Here is a 16,640-nt window from a genome sequence, read left to right on the forward strand (position 1 = left end):
GATTAGTGATAATAGTATATTATTTTCAATAATATAAATAGATTAGATTATATCAAAATTAAAATATTATAATTAAATTTTTAAATATTAAAAATAAAGTGTAAGAAATAAAAAAAAATTTATTAAAAGTTCAAACAGATTAAATCGATCAAATTGAATCAGACCGATTTAATTCAGTTTGATTTCTAATAAAATCAATTCGATTCAATTTTTATAAATATTAAAATTTTAATTTTTAATTTATTCAATTCGGTTTAATTTTAAACCGAATCGACCGAATACACACCCAAATAATAATAATAATAATAAAAATAAAATGAAGACTTAATTTTTATTTATTTAAGGTAGGCAAGTAAAGGGTGAATGAAATCTTTTGTAGATTAATAGACCATCCATGTATATTTGGAAACCTAATTCAAGTTTTTATGATATTACCATTAATAATTCTAGAAAAAAAAAACTACTATTCAAAAAGAGAGATTATCTCATAGATAATTTGAATTTTTCTTTAATATAATTGCGTTTTAATTTTTGGATTTAAATTACTAAATTGGGAAAGAAGTAAGAGGCAAGCAAATGTGAAAGGAAATTAAAATTTTATTTACCTTATTTGGTATGTCTGAAAAATATTAAACAAATGAAAAACTTGAAGTAATTAAATTTCTATTTAAGAAAATAAAAAATTATAGATATAATATTAGAAATCTCCATCAATTAATAAATATAGTAAAAAAATTATTATTATTAATTATAACATCAGTTACTAATTAAAAGTATTAAAAATTAATTTTAATTTTTTACTATAAAATTAAAATTTAATTTTGATTTTCTATATTTTAACTATAAAACGTTTAAAGTAATTGAATTACTTTCCAATATCATTTAGTTTGACTGTCTTTTCTTTTTTTTTTTTTCTAGAAAAAAAAAAAACGTTTCCAGGATTACGATCTGATAAAAGTGAGTTATTTAATTTGTTTTTAATTAAAAATTAAATAAAAAATTATTATTTAATTCATATAATATAGATAAATTTATTAATTAATCTTTTAATTTTAAAAATATATTAAAATATTTATAATATTTTAAAAAATTTATTAATTATTCTTTTCATTAATTTTGATTAATAACTTTTTTAAAAAATCAGTACCATTTTAATAATTTTTTAAATTAAAATGCTACCTAATAAATTTTTTTAAAAATTAAATAATAATATTCTCTAACTAAATTTCAAAATACCATCTGCTAATTCCTTTTTAATCTATTGATAAGAGTCTGCTTTAGAAAAATTTTTAATTTTAATATATATATATATAACTGGTCAAAAAATAATTCCAGATATAAATATAAAAAATTTAGTAATTATTGAATTAAATATTTATTTATTTTTTCAAACGTATTGAATTGAATGAACGTAGAAATTCGAGTATAAATACTTAAAAGCTGTTAGAGTTATTTTTATATGAGATAAGCTTATATTAGCGCACCAATAAACGAAGCAAGTCTCAACTGAAAAAGACTGCTGCTGCCCCTGCCCCCCCCCTCTCTCTCTCTCTCTCTGTGCCCTGTAAACTCTTCTTCAGCTCCTCCTGATACCGTCTTCTTCTTCCTGTTAATCTTCCTTTCGTCCTTGATTTTCCTTCGTATCTTGCTCTGTAAGTATCAAATCTAATATCTCTCGGTTACTCTTTCAAATTTTGTATCACAGGAGAAAGAGAACGAAAGAAAAATATGAAAGAAAACCCTAGGATGTGATTTGTTGCGTTTTCTTAATTCTTACTTTGAAATTTTAACTGGTTTTCTTTAATGGGAGCGTTAATTTCTAGTTCCAGGTGTCAATTGTTAATTTAGTGTTGATTTGGTTGTGCCATGTACTTTTGTTTTTCTGTTTCAATTTGTTTTGGCGCTGAAATGCTTGATTTTCTGCTGCTTTTTGCTTGCAGTGACGCTGTGTTGGTAGGACACTGCTTGATCTGGTATGGGCCTTCGTTTCTAGTTTCTAGTTAACCTGTTCACGGTCACTCGCCAATCCAATTAGACAAATTGGAAAAAAGAACATTGAAGAAGGATTGACGATTTTTCAGTTTGGCTCAAATCTTACGTTTTTTGAACTTTTTGAAGTGGAGAGGGGAATGGTGGGTAAAGAGGATGGGAATCCTCTGGCTCCGCGCCAGCTTCCCTCCACTGCTGGGTCCCGCAAAATGTTCTGGCGCTCCGCTTCTTGGTCCTCTTCTAGGACTGCCCTTCAAAACCCTGAAGCGGATGAGAAAGACTGCGCTATGGATCCAAGTGGTAATGATATTGTTAATAGTAATAATGTGGAAAACCGTAGGTATCCTGTTCCCTTAACCCCACGTTCCCAACAAAACTTTAAAGCACGGTCATGCTTACCACCTTTGCAGCCTTTGTCAATTGCCCGCAGAAGTTTAGATGAGTGGCCAAAAGCGGGTTCTGATGATTTAGGCGAGTGGCCTCAGCCAACCACCCCAAGTGGTAACAAGAGTGGTGAGAGGTTGAAACTGGATTTATCTTCAATTCAAAGAAACCCAGATAGGAATGCCGGGTTAGTGAAAAGAGATAGGATTGCTTTCTTTGATAAAGAATGCTCGAAGGTAGCAGAGCATGTGTATCTTGGTGGGGATGCAGTTGCTAGGGATAGGGAGATTTTGAAACAAAATGGGATTACTCATGTGCTGAATTGTGTGGGTTTTGTTTGTCCTGAGTATTTCAAGGCTGACTTTGTGTATAGGACCTTGTGGTTGCAGGATAGTCCTTCAGAGGATATCACAAGTATTCTGTATGATGTTTTTGATTATTTTGAGGATGTAAGGGAGCAGTGTGGAAGGGTTTTTGTACATTGTTGCCAAGGGGTTTCACGGTCCACTTCACTGGTGATTGCATATCTCATGTGGAGAGAGGGTCAGAGTTTTGATGATGCCTTTCAATATGTCAAGGCAGCGAGAGGGATTGCTGACCCAAATATGGGTTTTGCATGCCAGTTATTACAGTGTCAAAAGAGAGTTCATGCATTCCCTCTTAGTCCTAGTTCATTATTGAGGATGTATAGAATTGCTCCACATTCACCATATGATCCCTTGCATCTTGTCCCTAGAATGTTGAATGATCCTTCACCTTCTGCTATGGATTCTAGAGGTGCCTTCATTGTTCAAATTCCTTCCGCTATATATATATGGATTGGTAAAAATTGTGAGGCCATTATGGAAAGGGATGCTAGAGGGGCTGTTTGTCAGATTGTTCGATATGAGAGAGCTCAAGTTCCAATAATAGTGGTCAAAGAAGGGGAGGAACCAGCGTATTTTTGGGATGCTTTTTCAAATTATCTGCCTCTGATGGATAAATCTAGTAATGGAGTGGATAATGGGAAAGCAGCAATTAAGATTTGCTCTGGTGAGAGAAAAGTCGATGCATACAATATCGACTTTGAGATTTTCCAAAAAGCAATCAAGGGAGGTTTCGTGCCTGCATTTGCATCATCAGAGAATGAACATGAAACCCACCTTCCTGCTAGAGAAAGTAGTTGGAGTGTGCTAAGGCGAAAGTTTGCCCCTGTCGATATGAAGGAATTTGTCTCAGCACCAAAGATATTCCTCTCCAGGGTATATTCAGATTCTATGATGATCGTGCACTCCTCATCACCATCCTCATCAATGTCATCCTCATCTTCATCCTCTTCTCCTCCTTATCTCTCTCCCGATTCCATATCTTCTGATTCTAGCACCAGCTCAAAGTACTTCTCAGAATCCTCTCTAGATTCCCCGGCAGCAGCTTCATGTTCTCTTCTTGTGTCTTCAACATTTTCTAACTTCTCTAATTTGTCTCTTCTCTCATTGAAGGGTTCTTCTTCTTTTCAATCACCATCTGACGCTCCTGGATCTCATGCTGTCAATAGCATGTCAAATCAATCTTCCCAAGTAACTTCCTCTCCATCTAAAAAATCTTCACTTTCACTTGCAGAGCGCAGAGGTAGCTTGTCTAAGTCTTTGAAGCTGCCAGTGATGACTGATAATATGCGGATGACTAACGCACCTCCAAGTTCACTTGCCTTCCAGGAAGATGATGCTAGGATAAATGCGTCTTTTTCCTGGTGTAACTCAAATAGTACAGAAATTGTTTTAGAGTCTGAGAACCGTGCTAAAGAAGACCAAGATCCAATGAAAAAGTGCAAGTTGAATATATCTCAAGATAGAGTAGATAGTGCTAACTTGTATGGCAGAGAAGCCTCCTTTGTAAATAATTGTGATGGACCGGGTAGAAATTGTGTTGTGGGAGATGGCATGGGGTGTTCCACTTCAAATGGGAAAGAGGAAAATGCTACATCTGATCGTAACCTAGTGCAACCATTGGTATTCCACTGGCCCAATTTGGAAAAAATTGCAACTTTTGGTACTGGTGACTTGGATTCTAAAGCTGCTTTTGCAATTTTAGTGCCAACTACAGGTTTAGGCAGAGATGGGAGTAGGGTTCTGTATTTTTGGATAGGAAGGTTATTTCCTTTTGATGAGAGCCTGATTCAGTTAGATTGCAGCAATCGATTAACGGATGGGAAATATATTGACTGGAATCAAGTTGGTAGTCATGTTCTTACTCGAATGGATCTTCCAAAGGATCTCCCTGTTAAGGTATGTGATTGCTATTTAACTCTTGTGCAGTCTTATCTTTTGTTTGGATGAATTGTATTGTTTCCTTTGATGTGTGCATTATATTAGTTACCTAGAGTCTAGCCATGTCATCTGTTATGTTTGTGTTGTACCATTTCTATTGAAAGGTGATTTTTTATCACCAAGTCCATTACTTATCATTTTCATTGTTTTTTGTTAAAGTAATGATTTTCTAAGTTCAGTCTTCTAAAAATGGAAGTTGGCAATTAAAGTATGAAAGTAGAAAAATCTTGGTAGGCTGTGATAAAGTTGTTTAATCCCTTGCCTGAGGAAATGGTGTGTGAATTCTCGTTGTTCTTGCAATGGTTTTAGATGTTTTAACTAAATCTTAGTCTGTAACTAATTATGAGGAAACCTTACATGACCTGTGAATGGGATTTATTAAGCAATATATAATGCTGGACTTTTATATTGATTAGTTTTTGAAATTTATCTTTAACAAGGGCAAGATATTGTGGTGCTTAATTTGCATGGCCAGGCGTGTGTTTATTCTCTTGTTTGCGTGAGTTGGATCAGCATAGACTGTGTTCTGCATTGTCTTGTAATCTGATTTGTTGGGCAATGCAGACAACATGGGTTTTCTTGAATGTACTATGTATGTCATAATATACTTGCAAGTGGTGGTCAAAGACTATTGAATTTGAAGAAGGCAGTTGTAGGAGTTTAGTGACTTGCAAATTCCGTCCTCTACAATCTCCATTAAGTTAACAACAGGATGGTCTTGTTGTGTGCTCATTCTAACCAGTGATTTGCCAACCCAAAAGATATGTTAGTGTAAGGGTAGATACTCTTATCCTGCAGAACAATCTTGCCATGGGGGGCAATGTCATAGTGTTAGACCCATAAGTTAAGGTACGGGGTTTTTGATGTTGCTAGGATGAATTATGTGGAAGGCCTGTATATAATATCTTTTAGCAGTGACAATAAAGATGCTTCAATGGCTATCCTAAGTTTTTAGTGAGCTTTTAGTAGATTTTTAGAACAGTTTATTGCATTTTAGATTCTTAGTCTCCTGTACAGTGCTTGGTTTCTTTATGTGAAGAACTCCAGAGAGTGCTTGCCGTCTCTCTGTGAGAAACTTTACATGGCTGCCATAGCAGAACATGTAGAAAAATAGTCAATTTAATTGATATTAGGAAGGATGTGGTCTCTGATGCATAATCCTTTCGTGCTGCTGAGTTTAAAATGTTTTAACCACATTATGCAGTCAAGGGAATCAAACTTTTCTATTATTTAATTTTTCATTGTGATTTTTGGGAAGTTTAGGTTTCTATTAACTGGGAAGTTTATATTATTTAGGATTTTATTATTTTTTGAAAATAGTATTTTATTTTATTTAGGAAGTTAAGTTGGTATTTTTAGAGAGATTATTATATTTAGAATTAATAAAATTTGATAAACTTCCCCCTTTGATTTTCTTTTGTGGCTCTGGATCATTCCATCTTAATTATGTACATGTTCTCAGTGTGGGAAACAACAATGTAGAGTTTCTGATATGTATGGTATTTAGTTTAGACTTTAGATAGAAGGTTAGTTTGGACTTAGCTAAATCCTGCTATGTGAATGTCATGAAATATGAACTTTCATTGTGGTAAAGAAAAATAATAACAAAAAAAGAATTCTTTTGTTGCAGGCCTGGAGCTGTTGCCTTATGGTTTTTAGTTTCTATTACTGTTCATTAAAAAGTGTTATAAGTTATAGGAAGTAAATTTGTTAATATAAGAAGTAAATATTGATAAATGGATCAGTTACTTAATCTTAGGATTGTATAATCATAGACTTTATTTTCCTTCCTGTTTAGATACGGTCTCTCACCTGTACATAGGTTGTAATCTCTATTGAGAATAACAAGTTAACAACAACAAAATATTATATTTCTACAAAAAGAATAAATGCTAATCTTTAAGGAGAATTAATCTTATGTAGCAAAGTGAGTGAAAGATTATGTTGGTCCATCAGTAAAGAAATCTTATGTTTGGGAACATAGACAGGAAGTGTAAATGAATTCTTTGAAACTATAGAAAACAAATGCTCAATGGTTATCTTGCTGAATTTTGAATTCTTCTATTTTGGTTCTGTTGCAGTTTCATATATATTTTTTCTTCTTCTATTTGGTTCTGTTACGGTTTCTCATTTTTTTTCCCTTTATTTTGCACCCCTCTCATGTTAATTGATTCCTTACCAATGGTGTTGTTTTTGCATCACCATTTCTTTTTGCGCTTTTGACAATTGCCTCTATCTGTTGGATGCTAAAATCATCCCATAACGTGCTCATTTGAGGAACATATGGGGTCAAAGTTGCCTATGCAATATATGTTTTAATTAAAAGCGGTTGTACTGTGCTTATAACTGTGCGTTTTGCATTTTGATAATGAACAGTTTATCAAGGAAGGTGAAGAACCAGCTGAACTTCTTGCATTGTTGAGTGCAATATAGCATGCTGTGATCAAGGATGATTCTGCAATTCGTAGCTTAAATCTTCTTTCAGTTACTTCAATTGGCCTAATCTACACACAAGTTTCGAGCATTAAAATTAACTTTAGTGGCAAAACCAGTGAGGTAATCATTTGTACTCTGTATTGAACTCAATTAAATTACACCATTATCCATGAACTATTTTTTGCATTTTATGTGCATGCAGCTTTTAGGATATTGGTTTGGTTAATCATAAAACTGTGCATTGATTACATGCCACAACAAATGTTTCCATTGAGAGATCAGTTTTATTTCCGCAGAGTTATAGGAGTGCCATGTTGATGTGGCAGGTGGCTAGGTACTTTTTTTTTTTTTTATATTAGCTTTGTATTGCTGAATAGGCTCTGCCACTTCTTGAGTTAATTCTGACACTATCAGGAAGAATTCTTTTCCTAGTTTTTTCCTGAAGTGCTGGGGCATGCATAGGTTGTGCATAAATTCTTAGAGTATATGTTTTAGCCGGCACTTTGCAGGCTCTTGTTTGTAAAGTCTTGCTTTAGTTCTGTTTATTTCAATGTTATTCCAACACAAAGATACAGACAGTAGTTGAGTGAGTGAACACAGTCCCTTGGTATGCCAAGCAAACATGTCTTTGTTCTTTTTAAATTTTTTTTTTTAATCAGTAGGTAAGGGGAAAGGGGGAGTTGGGAGTTGAACTAGGACCTGGGTTCTACTCCACTAAGCAGGAGTAGGCCCAAGCAAACACGAACACTTTATGTTTGCCTTGATTTTGAAGAAGCATATAAAACAACATATACAAATTTTCTCAAGCAATGAAAGCAATTTTAGTAATTTTCCTTTGTTTGCTTCCCCTACTTTAATTCCACTCTGAGGTTGGAAATTCAAGGTAACTAGGGAAGTGTACCCATCAGCCGTACTGCTATGGGAGGACTTGTGCAAACTGCCGAGTGTTTTTCGCTAAAATCACCTGCCTTTCTGTGCCTAAAGCAACGAAATACTGAAATTTTCATCTGAAGCATGTTATCATGAAATTAGAATACTGTCGCTTATGTCATATATGACGACTGAACGTTGCATTACATATTCTAATTATGACAGTTTATCATGTACGTTTGCAGGTGGCTGCTTTCTAAGGTTTTCTGTGGCTATTCATCTGGTTGTACAGTTGTGTAACACCCTCGTAACTGAATCATTTTGTTCCACAAATTTAATGTTCTTGTATATTCATTATTGTCAGAAACAAATTCCTTGAGGAAATAGATACTTTTGGAATTCTACCTTGGTAGTTGATCGTCTTTATCTTTTTTCTTTCTGAAATCTGTGTTTTGGTACAAGGCATTGTGTGCTTAATCCCTGTGAATTCCCATGGTTATAACTTTGCCTCCTGTAAATAATGCTGTGATGTGGAAGTGGTGGTCGTGGCAAAGACAATCTTTTATTATGTCAACAGCAGGGTTTCAGATTACAGTTTTTATGTAGAATGCTTGCGTTTTACTTGATAACTTGATGAGCCATTCTTTCAAAGACAAATTGCTAAAGGTGAAAAAAAAAGAAAAAGAAAAAGAAACCAACTTTGTATTAGGTAGTTTGCCCATTATGGTGGGCAGGCACAAGCTCCTCTGCTAAAAATGTGAAGCATAATGTTCCATAAACAAGTTATTCTGATTGTAATGCATTTGGTTTTTAAATTTTACGTTTCAACATCAAATCAGATTTTAATAATTCACCTAATGGTAATTATTTACAAAGTAATATTTATTTTGTAAAAGATAAAATACCATAGATACTATTGGTAAGTTTATGTTTTTTTTTTAATATATTTTTTTATTATTTTTAAATTGCCAAATCAATTGTAAAGCTCACGGTACAAAAGAAAAAACAAATAAAGCCCAATCAGACCTAACGAATTGTTCCGGCGAAAGAGCTCCCGAGTTAAATCACAGCGCCCATACAATCAATGGGCGGGATGAAAAACCCATGGGCACAACGCACTCGATCACAAGCTACTGTAGACGACTGAGCAATAATCAATCCATCACAGCCCTTGTCATACCGACAACAGAAGGAGCTTAACACTGGATTAGTACCCAAAGAAGAACACCGATAAGAGCTTAATTACTACAGCCTGTCGCCTTATTAAGTGACGAGCTCTTCTTCAGAGCTGAGCAGCCTCACAGCCTCCTATGCTGGGCCCAACATAGAAGCCACCACCAGACTAGAAAGACAGTGCTGATCTACACGTGGGAGGCGTTGGACAGCACCGGGATCTACTACCTTCAGCTTTTTTAACCCTCCACCGAAATCATCCTCAAATGTAGCCCAAGCCTCCATGTTTGCTGCTTCACGTCATGGTCAACCTCTTAAGATATCATCCTCAACCTGATGTGCTTAATCGTATACAATTAAATTTTGAAATACTGTTTGAGAAGTTTATGAGCAAATGAATTGGCAAATGAACTTCCCATTACTACCAAAATCGTGCAATACTTTGATAAAAGTCTTATTTGCATATTGCCACAATTATACATGCAGTTATGTGCTCTTTTTATTGTAAATTCCATCACAGAGAAAGTAATTCTCAAATTTGTAATAGCAATTCCTTCCATGAATGGCTTATTATATTATTATTATTATTCCTTCTAGGCAAGGGTTTGTGAAGGGAGTACATGCATACATGATCAGTCAGTGTCAGAAATGCCAATGATATAGTTCTTGTATACTAAAGAAGTTCAATTGAAAGGATTTTGGTGAACCTAAGGAAAAGATGTTCCAGTTGGGATTGAGGAGGTATAACACAATTATGTATTGGTACTATGAACTTACCATCCTATCCTATAATTTTTATTTCATTGCTATTGATATTGATGGGTTTTGCATATTGCAAATTGAAAGTTGAAGCTATGTGAAACTTTGACCTTGTCTTAGCAGGAATTGACATGTTTACAATATCCCTTCTGTGATTGGTTGATGTTGTTTATTCTGTTTTGGCACTACCCTCTTTTGTGGGTTTGGATAATTTAACTATTTGACCAATGCTAAATGTGGTGAGTGTGCTAAATTTTCAGTTGATGTTTTAAGATTCTGATAAGACAATATCTTCCATTGGGGATAATATTTAGATTGTGGTTCAACCTAATCTTTTTATCAGTTTAGATAACTATTCAATGAATGCAACAATCAGAGATCAGTGTATCATCCATTTTTCAAATGGATATAAATATCACCCCACATTGATTAGATGATTATCAAACACAAGCAAACATGCCCACCTACAATCACATGGTTTTGCTTCCCATGTAACCTTACATTGTGGGGTCTCCATGAAAGGGCTTGTGTTTCTCCTTTGAATATATATAGTGAAGTCATTTCTTCTTACTACCCATCACAAGCTTAGTGTTTATCATTCTAAAGCACAAAGCTATCCTCTATTTTCTCACATAAATATTTCCTTTCAGTTTATAAAGCAACAAGATGATCATCAGCACCAAGAAACTCCTCAAATTGGCAAGGACATGGCAGAATCGGGCTGCGAGCAAGCGAAAGAGAATTGCATTGCCACAAACTGATGGAGATGCAGACACTAGCAGTTGTAGCACATCATTAGTGGCTGAGAAAGGCCATTTTGTTGTGTACTCAGCTGATAAAAAACGTTTTCTTCTTCCTTTGGATTATCTTAACAATGAAATGATCAAAGAGCTATTCGACATGGCAGAAGAAGAGTTTGGATTACAAAGCCAAGGGCCACTCACACTACCATGTGACAAAGAACTTATGGAATATGCAATTGCTTTGATAAAAAATAAGGTTACTAGAGATGTAGAGAAAGCTTTCTTGATGTCCATATCTAGCCATTGTTCTTCATCATCTTTCTGTCTCCAAGATCAAGTACCAGGCAATCAATTACCAATTTGTAGTTTTTGATATAAATATACATTTATACAATTTATCAGAAATCCCAATGTTAATTTTGTAAGGCTTGGTTTGTCTCCACAAGATATTTTTTATTCTGACTGCCAATGATATCAGTAGATCAGTTAGCTCCATCCACTCTGGGTTTCCACAGAAGTAGAGATGGCTAAGAGTAAAGATATATGCTACCACCTATGGTGTTGTTCAACTGCTAATCTCTATGGGACTTTACAAGTCCCAAACTCATCAAAGTTTAGCTCTAGTCTTCCTTTGTTTGTATCTTTATCCTCAACATCAGTGTCTCAAATCACTTTATAATATTTTCTGGATAAATTCATATGAGTTCATTGAATGTTATAGGCCATCATGTGCATTTCGTGAAAAATGAAGAATCTAATGGCATAATTGTATCCAGAATAGTTAACCTGAGTTTTTTAATAGTTTTGAGCTAGCTATTGTATGTCCATAGTATCAACAGGAGTTGCAATGTCCTTGAACCAAGAGAGAGAGATAGAGAATACAAAGAAAATTCTTCTTCCCTTGTAGTTTATAAGCTGTTAAACATAAATGACATCCGGCTATTGATGGAGTTCAAAGGTTCTATTTTGTAATGGTCTTATCACTGTATTTTCTTTGTTAAATTATTTAACTATTCACAGTTAAAATAGACATGTGCAATGACACAACATCATCATCAGCTTAAATGGATACACCAGATAACCAATTTAAATCTGTTCTTGTTGTGGTTCACATATTTTGTGGTATCTATACTTCTAGTAAACTACTTGGCAAACAAGATAAAGATATGAGACAAACTATGCTCCACCTGGATGTGTGGATTGTTAAACCAACAATGCCTACGCCCTAAACAATTTCTCACATGCATCCATCACATGGCTATGCTCCCTTTGTGTCCCAGCATGTGGGTGCTATATAAAAATGGATTGCTTCTGATCTTAAGAATATATGGCCAAGTTACTTCTAATGCCTCTCTCATTGCCATGTGATGACGAGCCACAACTGCCATGGTCAGATCTAACTCATCCACAAAAATTAACTCGAGAGGAAATAGTTCCCATAACTTATCAAATATGCTATTGCTTTGATCAAACAGCAGGCTACTAGAGATTTAGAGAGCATTAATTACTTCCATAGCAAAGAGTTGTTGTTCATTGCCTTCCCATAAAGATCAAGAACAAGCCATAAACTTACAAGCCATAACTAACAGCAAAAAGACTAATTAGATTCTTGGCGGCATTTGCATTGTTTACGTGATACAAAGGTGCCAATCTTTTGGAAGTTCATTGAATCTTAATATGAGCCATTAATTAGGCATGTCTGCAAGAAATGAGGAATCTAGTGATACCTGCTTTGGCAGTTCTTGGACATATGGGACCCAACTTCCTCTCTCCACCACATAACATGTTGATAACAAAATCACACTTGCACAACCTAACCTGATTTTACCAATAAATCAGAGGTCTGCACACCAATCAGATATTGCTCAACCTTGATGGGATGATTATCAATCACAAGCAAACATGTCCACCTCCTAGAGATGCCTCTACATCCATCTATCACATGGTTTTGCTTCCCATGTACATCTCCTTTGTGGGGTCTCCAAGAGAGGAACTGTGTCTCTCCTGAGAATATATATATTCAGGTCATTTAGCCTTATTGCCCATCACAAAGCTTAGCATTAGCACTTCAAAATCTAAAGCCTTCCACCACTTTCTCCCACAAAGCTTTCCATTCAGTTTATAAAGTAACAAGATGGTCAGCACCAAGAAACTCATCAAATTGGCAAGGAAATGGCAGAAACTGGCTGCAATCAAGCGAAAAAGAATTGCATTGCCACAAACTACTGGAACCGCAGATACTAGCAGCTCTCCAATGGCTGAGAAGGGCCATTTTGCTGTGTACACAGTAGATAAAAAACGTTTTCTTCTTCCTTTGGAATATCTTAACAATGAAATGATTCAAGAGCTATTCAATATGGCAGAAGAAGAGTTTGGATTGCAAAGCAAAGGACCTCTCTCACTGCCATGTGATGCAGAGCTTATGGAATATGCAATCACTTTGATCAAACAGAAGGTTACTAGAGATGTGGAGAATGCTTTCTTGATGTCCATATCTAGCCATTGCTTTTCACCATCTTTCTGTCACCAAGATCAAGTATCAAGCAATCAGTTTCCAATTTGTAGTTTTTGAAGAGTTAAGAGTTAGATTTGCTAACAAGGCATGCAAGTGTACATTTATACTATTTATCACAAATCTTCAGAAAAAAAAGAATCATTTTTTTTTTCTTTCCTATCATTTTGAGTTCCGTTCTCTCTACAACCATTCACTGTTGTTTTCTAGAGAATTGGAGATGACTAAAGATATCTACTAGTTATTCCATTTGGAACGATTCATCAAATGAATTCTTACAAATTATGCATGATATTAATTTCAATTTATTTTAAAAATGAAATTTCTTAAAATTCTTTCATCCCAAACAAGATAATTGGTCGGAAAAAAAAATGATTGAACTGAATTCTTGCAGAATTCTTGATTGCAAATAGGGAATAGTGTTCTTTGCTCTTCACTGAACTCAATATCTTGCTAAGATCTAGCACAGAACAATAATCATTATTAGCCTTAAGAAGCTCATGAAAATTCCTTCTGATTTCTTTCACAAAGCAGAGCTAGAATCAAAAGAATTGTTGTCCTTGCTGCTTTCCATTGAAACTCTTCTCAATCATCACCATTCATATTTGCTAGTCTCCTCTCATTTCAAGGTTTGATTAATCCCTGAGTGTAAAATATTTGAGAAAAATAATAAAATTTTTGTTATGAGCCTAATCATCATTAACATATTTTCAACACATTTACCAGAAATCAATTAGAATTTTCAAATAACATATTCACTCGCCAAGCCTAGCTCTGTCTAGTGGCTTAAGGCATATTCACTCCTCTTATAATGGTCAAATGTTTTCCTGAAAAATATTTTTCATGAAATAAAGGGAGTCTTAAAAACCCTTTTTGAGCCCAAGAAACTTCCTTTGGTTCATGGGTTTTTGATAAAGCCTACTATTTTCCTTCAGTTAAGATCACATGCTGGGTTCTCAACCTAGAAAGTTGCATGAACTAGCAAAATTCTCCGTTAGAATTCCAAAACATTGGTCTTAACTCCAGTTTGGCATCCAAAGTAACAATTCTATCTATATGTCTGGCAGTTTCCAGACATATTTGTTTCCAACTTGCAGAGTTTCTGCCATGAATGTGTTCTGAAAAATTGAACTAAAAAAATTACATTAAAAACATTTTCTTTTAGTTATTACAGTGCAGCTAAGCCTTGTGCTTTCCCAGGCAAACGCGTCCTTTTCTCCAGTCAAGGACGGACTCAACTGAAAGAGACATCTAATACAGAGCAGTCCAGACTCTAGCTGATCAAACAATAGAGCAGGTTTTCATCAGGTATTAAAGTACTGATTTTTTATCTTTGGATTGCAAAATTCACCATTTTGTGGGCTTTTTCTTGACTGTATTATTCTGATTATCTGTGGAGTGAGACTCAGTTCACTCTTTTCTTTGTATTGGAGGAGTGATTACAAGGGAAACCAGGTATTTCTTTTGTTTAATTTCATACCTTCTGCTTTCTTGTTTCTTCTTGTATTCTTGTGTGGCTTTTGATTTGTATACTATTTTCTATCATTTAAATTTCTCTTTTTTTTTTGCTTGTTTTGGATCCAATGTCCCCCCACCTCCCAAGATCTGTGGGATCTCCTTCCCTTGAGAATGTTCCTGTTATAGTTTTGATACTGTGATGAATTTGCTTTCTTTACAGTATTACATTTCATTGTGCAGTACTTTCAACCCTTTCATTATACAATTGATGACTTTAGATATATCAACTCTCTGTGTGAGGGAGTGTATAGAAGTTGGAAATACTATATAAATCACCATATTCAAAAACTGGAAATCCTAAATGAATTCAAATTGATTTTAGTGGATGGGAAACAATTTAAGGTAGATGATCATAACCATCATGTTGATGAACTTAATACCAGATCATGCAACCATTATTGACATAAGTTGGATAGAAGACCGTTCTAATTGGTTGACAGATATGGCTAATGGTGAAATAGTTCAGTTTTGCTATTACACACAAAATTTTGGGGATAAAGTTTCCAGGGAAACAAAGGGAAAACCAAAAATCATCAGAATCTTCACTTTTCTTGTTTTGGAAGAATAAAGTTGTAATTTGGAAGTCATATGACGTATTTTGCATATGCAGTTCTTAAAGCCTTAGCATTCTTTACTGCGTTTTAATGCTAACAAAGAATATTCGAACATGAAGCTAAACTTCAGCTTACCTTTAATTTTAGGAGCATCAACAATGACAACCCCAAATCTGAGCTTGAAGCTATTGGTTGATAAGAAAGTAACTAGAGTCGTTTTTGCTGAGGGAGGAAAAAGTTTTGTGGACTTTCTATTCAACCTTCTCTCTTTGCCTATTGGTACTGTTATCAAGGCTCTCAAAAATGGAAGCATGGTAGGCTGCATAGGAAATCTCTATGGGAGCCTTGAAAACCTGAATGAAGCATATATGCAGCCAAATGAAAATAAGGGTTCGCTTTTAAATCCCAGAATTCCAGCTCCTGCCACTGAAGCTCCTCTCTTGCTGCCTGACTCTAATCCACAACCAATCAAGACAAAGTTACTATATCGTTGTCCAAACCACCACCCATGTGTGACAGATAGTAAAGATTACAGATGCCCCTGGTGCTCAAATAATATGTCTGAGCAAGTGGCATTCATTGGAATGAATGATTCAGCAGCTAATTCAACCAGCCAGGGAGGTTATGTAAAGGACTTGGTTACATACATGGTGACAGATGATTTATCAGTGTCAATAATGTCAATGATATCTGGTGTTGCTCCATTAAATAAGTTCAATGTTAAGGATTTAATGTGCTTGAGGAAAAGGTGGTGGAGTTTAGGATTGACCAGGTAATGATCTCAACTGTGTCTCAAATAATATGTCCAACAGACTTTTGTTATTGTCACTAGTGAGTTCTGCAATTAGTGAAGAAGAAAGTGAAGTCTGTTTTGATTCATATTTTTTTGGTATCTTCAGGGTGTGGAGTTGTTGAAGGCTTCTCTGAAGTCAAAGGCAGCTCTTACCAATGTTTTCCTTTTGAAGAAGGAAGTGAAGGATGGTGCAGCATTGGACTGAAGTATCTTTTATGTTTTATCTAAAGATTATATTGGTCAGGCAAGTTTTGCTAGGAACACCAACTTGCAGATGATAGAAGCTTTAATTTCTTCTTCTATTGAACTTTTGGAGCTGATTAATCTTTTCTCAAATATGTTCTATGTAGATGTTCCTCTATATCTTCAAGTATTCTGTTTTCTTGACTTCCCACCATGCATGCCTCCTCACTAGTCTTAAACTCTTGTTTATAGTAATGGATTTATTTAAAAAGTTGTATACTTTCTTTCTTATAATTATACCTCAGCAGATAATCAATTCATTAAGACGTCAACCATTTCCAAGTACTAACCATTGATGATTCGAGATTTCTGTCATTTCCCTTTTCGTTTTTCTGTCATTTGCGTTTACGAGATAATAAA

At 34.8% G+C, this 16,640-nt stretch overlaps 4 protein-coding genes across 4 annotated transcripts; all 4 read left to right on the top strand.

The window, feature by feature from the left end:
* Positions 1–1,476: 1,476 nt before the first annotated feature.
* Positions 1,477–8,590, top strand: LOC110618641 (protein-tyrosine-phosphatase MKP1). The gene is made up of 4 exons (XM_021761818.2): positions 1,477–1,652; positions 1,941–4,637; positions 7,056–7,235; positions 8,231–8,590. Exons 2-3 carry the CDS (start codon positions 2,130–2,132, stop codon positions 7,110–7,112), a joined length of 2,565 nt encoding a protein of 854 aa, XP_021617510.1. The 5' UTR covers positions 1,477–1,652; positions 1,941–2,129; the 3' UTR covers positions 7,113–7,235; positions 8,231–8,590.
* A 1,321-nt stretch (positions 8,591–9,911) lies between these two features.
* On the top strand, positions 9,912–11,085 carry LOC110619057 (auxin-responsive protein SAUR68-like). Its single transcript, XM_043958189.1, has one exon. It carries the CDS (start codon positions 10,584–10,586, stop codon positions 11,031–11,033), a length of 450 nt encoding a protein of 149 aa, XP_043814124.1. The 5' UTR covers positions 9,912–10,583; the 3' UTR covers positions 11,034–11,085.
* Positions 11,086–11,307: 222 nt separating this feature from the next.
* LOC110619786 (auxin-responsive protein SAUR68) lies at positions 11,308–13,332 on the top strand. The gene has a single exon (XM_021763341.2). It carries the CDS (start codon positions 12,795–12,797, stop codon positions 13,230–13,232), a length of 438 nt encoding a protein of 145 aa, XP_021619033.1. The 5' UTR covers positions 11,308–12,794; the 3' UTR covers positions 13,233–13,332.
* A 292-nt stretch (positions 13,333–13,624) lies between these two features.
* On the top strand, positions 13,625–16,570 carry LOC110618534. Its single transcript, XM_021761677.2, has 2 exons — positions 13,625–16,016; positions 16,144–16,570. Exons 1-2 carry the CDS (start codon positions 15,358–15,360, stop codon positions 16,157–16,159), a joined length of 675 nt encoding a protein of 224 aa, XP_021617369.1. The 5' UTR covers positions 13,625–15,357; the 3' UTR covers positions 16,160–16,570.
* The last annotated feature ends 70 nt before the right edge of the window (positions 16,571–16,640 follow it).

The sequence above is a fragment of the Manihot esculenta genome, chromosome 7 (assembly GCF_001659605.2).
Source record: "Manihot esculenta cultivar AM560-2 chromosome 7, M.esculenta_v8, whole genome shotgun sequence".
Lineage (NCBI taxonomy): Eukaryota > Viridiplantae > Streptophyta > Magnoliopsida > Malpighiales > Euphorbiaceae > Manihot > Manihot esculenta.

Coding starts and splice junctions, on each gene's coding strand:
- LOC110618534 (XM_021761677.2), top strand. CDS start 15,358: ATGAAGCTAAACTTCAGCTTACCTTTAATTTTAGGAGCATCAACAATG.
- LOC110618641 (XM_021761818.2), top strand. CDS start 2,130: ATGGTGGGTAAAGAGGATGGGAATCCTCTGGCTCCGCGCCAGCTTCCC. Junction 4,638..7,055: donor CAAAGGATCTCCCTGTTAAG/GTATGTGATTGC, acceptor GATAATGAACAG/TTTATCAAGGAAGGTGAAGA.
- LOC110619057 (XM_043958189.1), top strand. CDS start 10,584: ATGATCATCAGCACCAAGAAACTCCTCAAATTGGCAAGGACATGGCAG.
- LOC110619786 (XM_021763341.2), top strand. CDS start 12,795: ATGGTCAGCACCAAGAAACTCATCAAATTGGCAAGGAAATGGCAGAAA.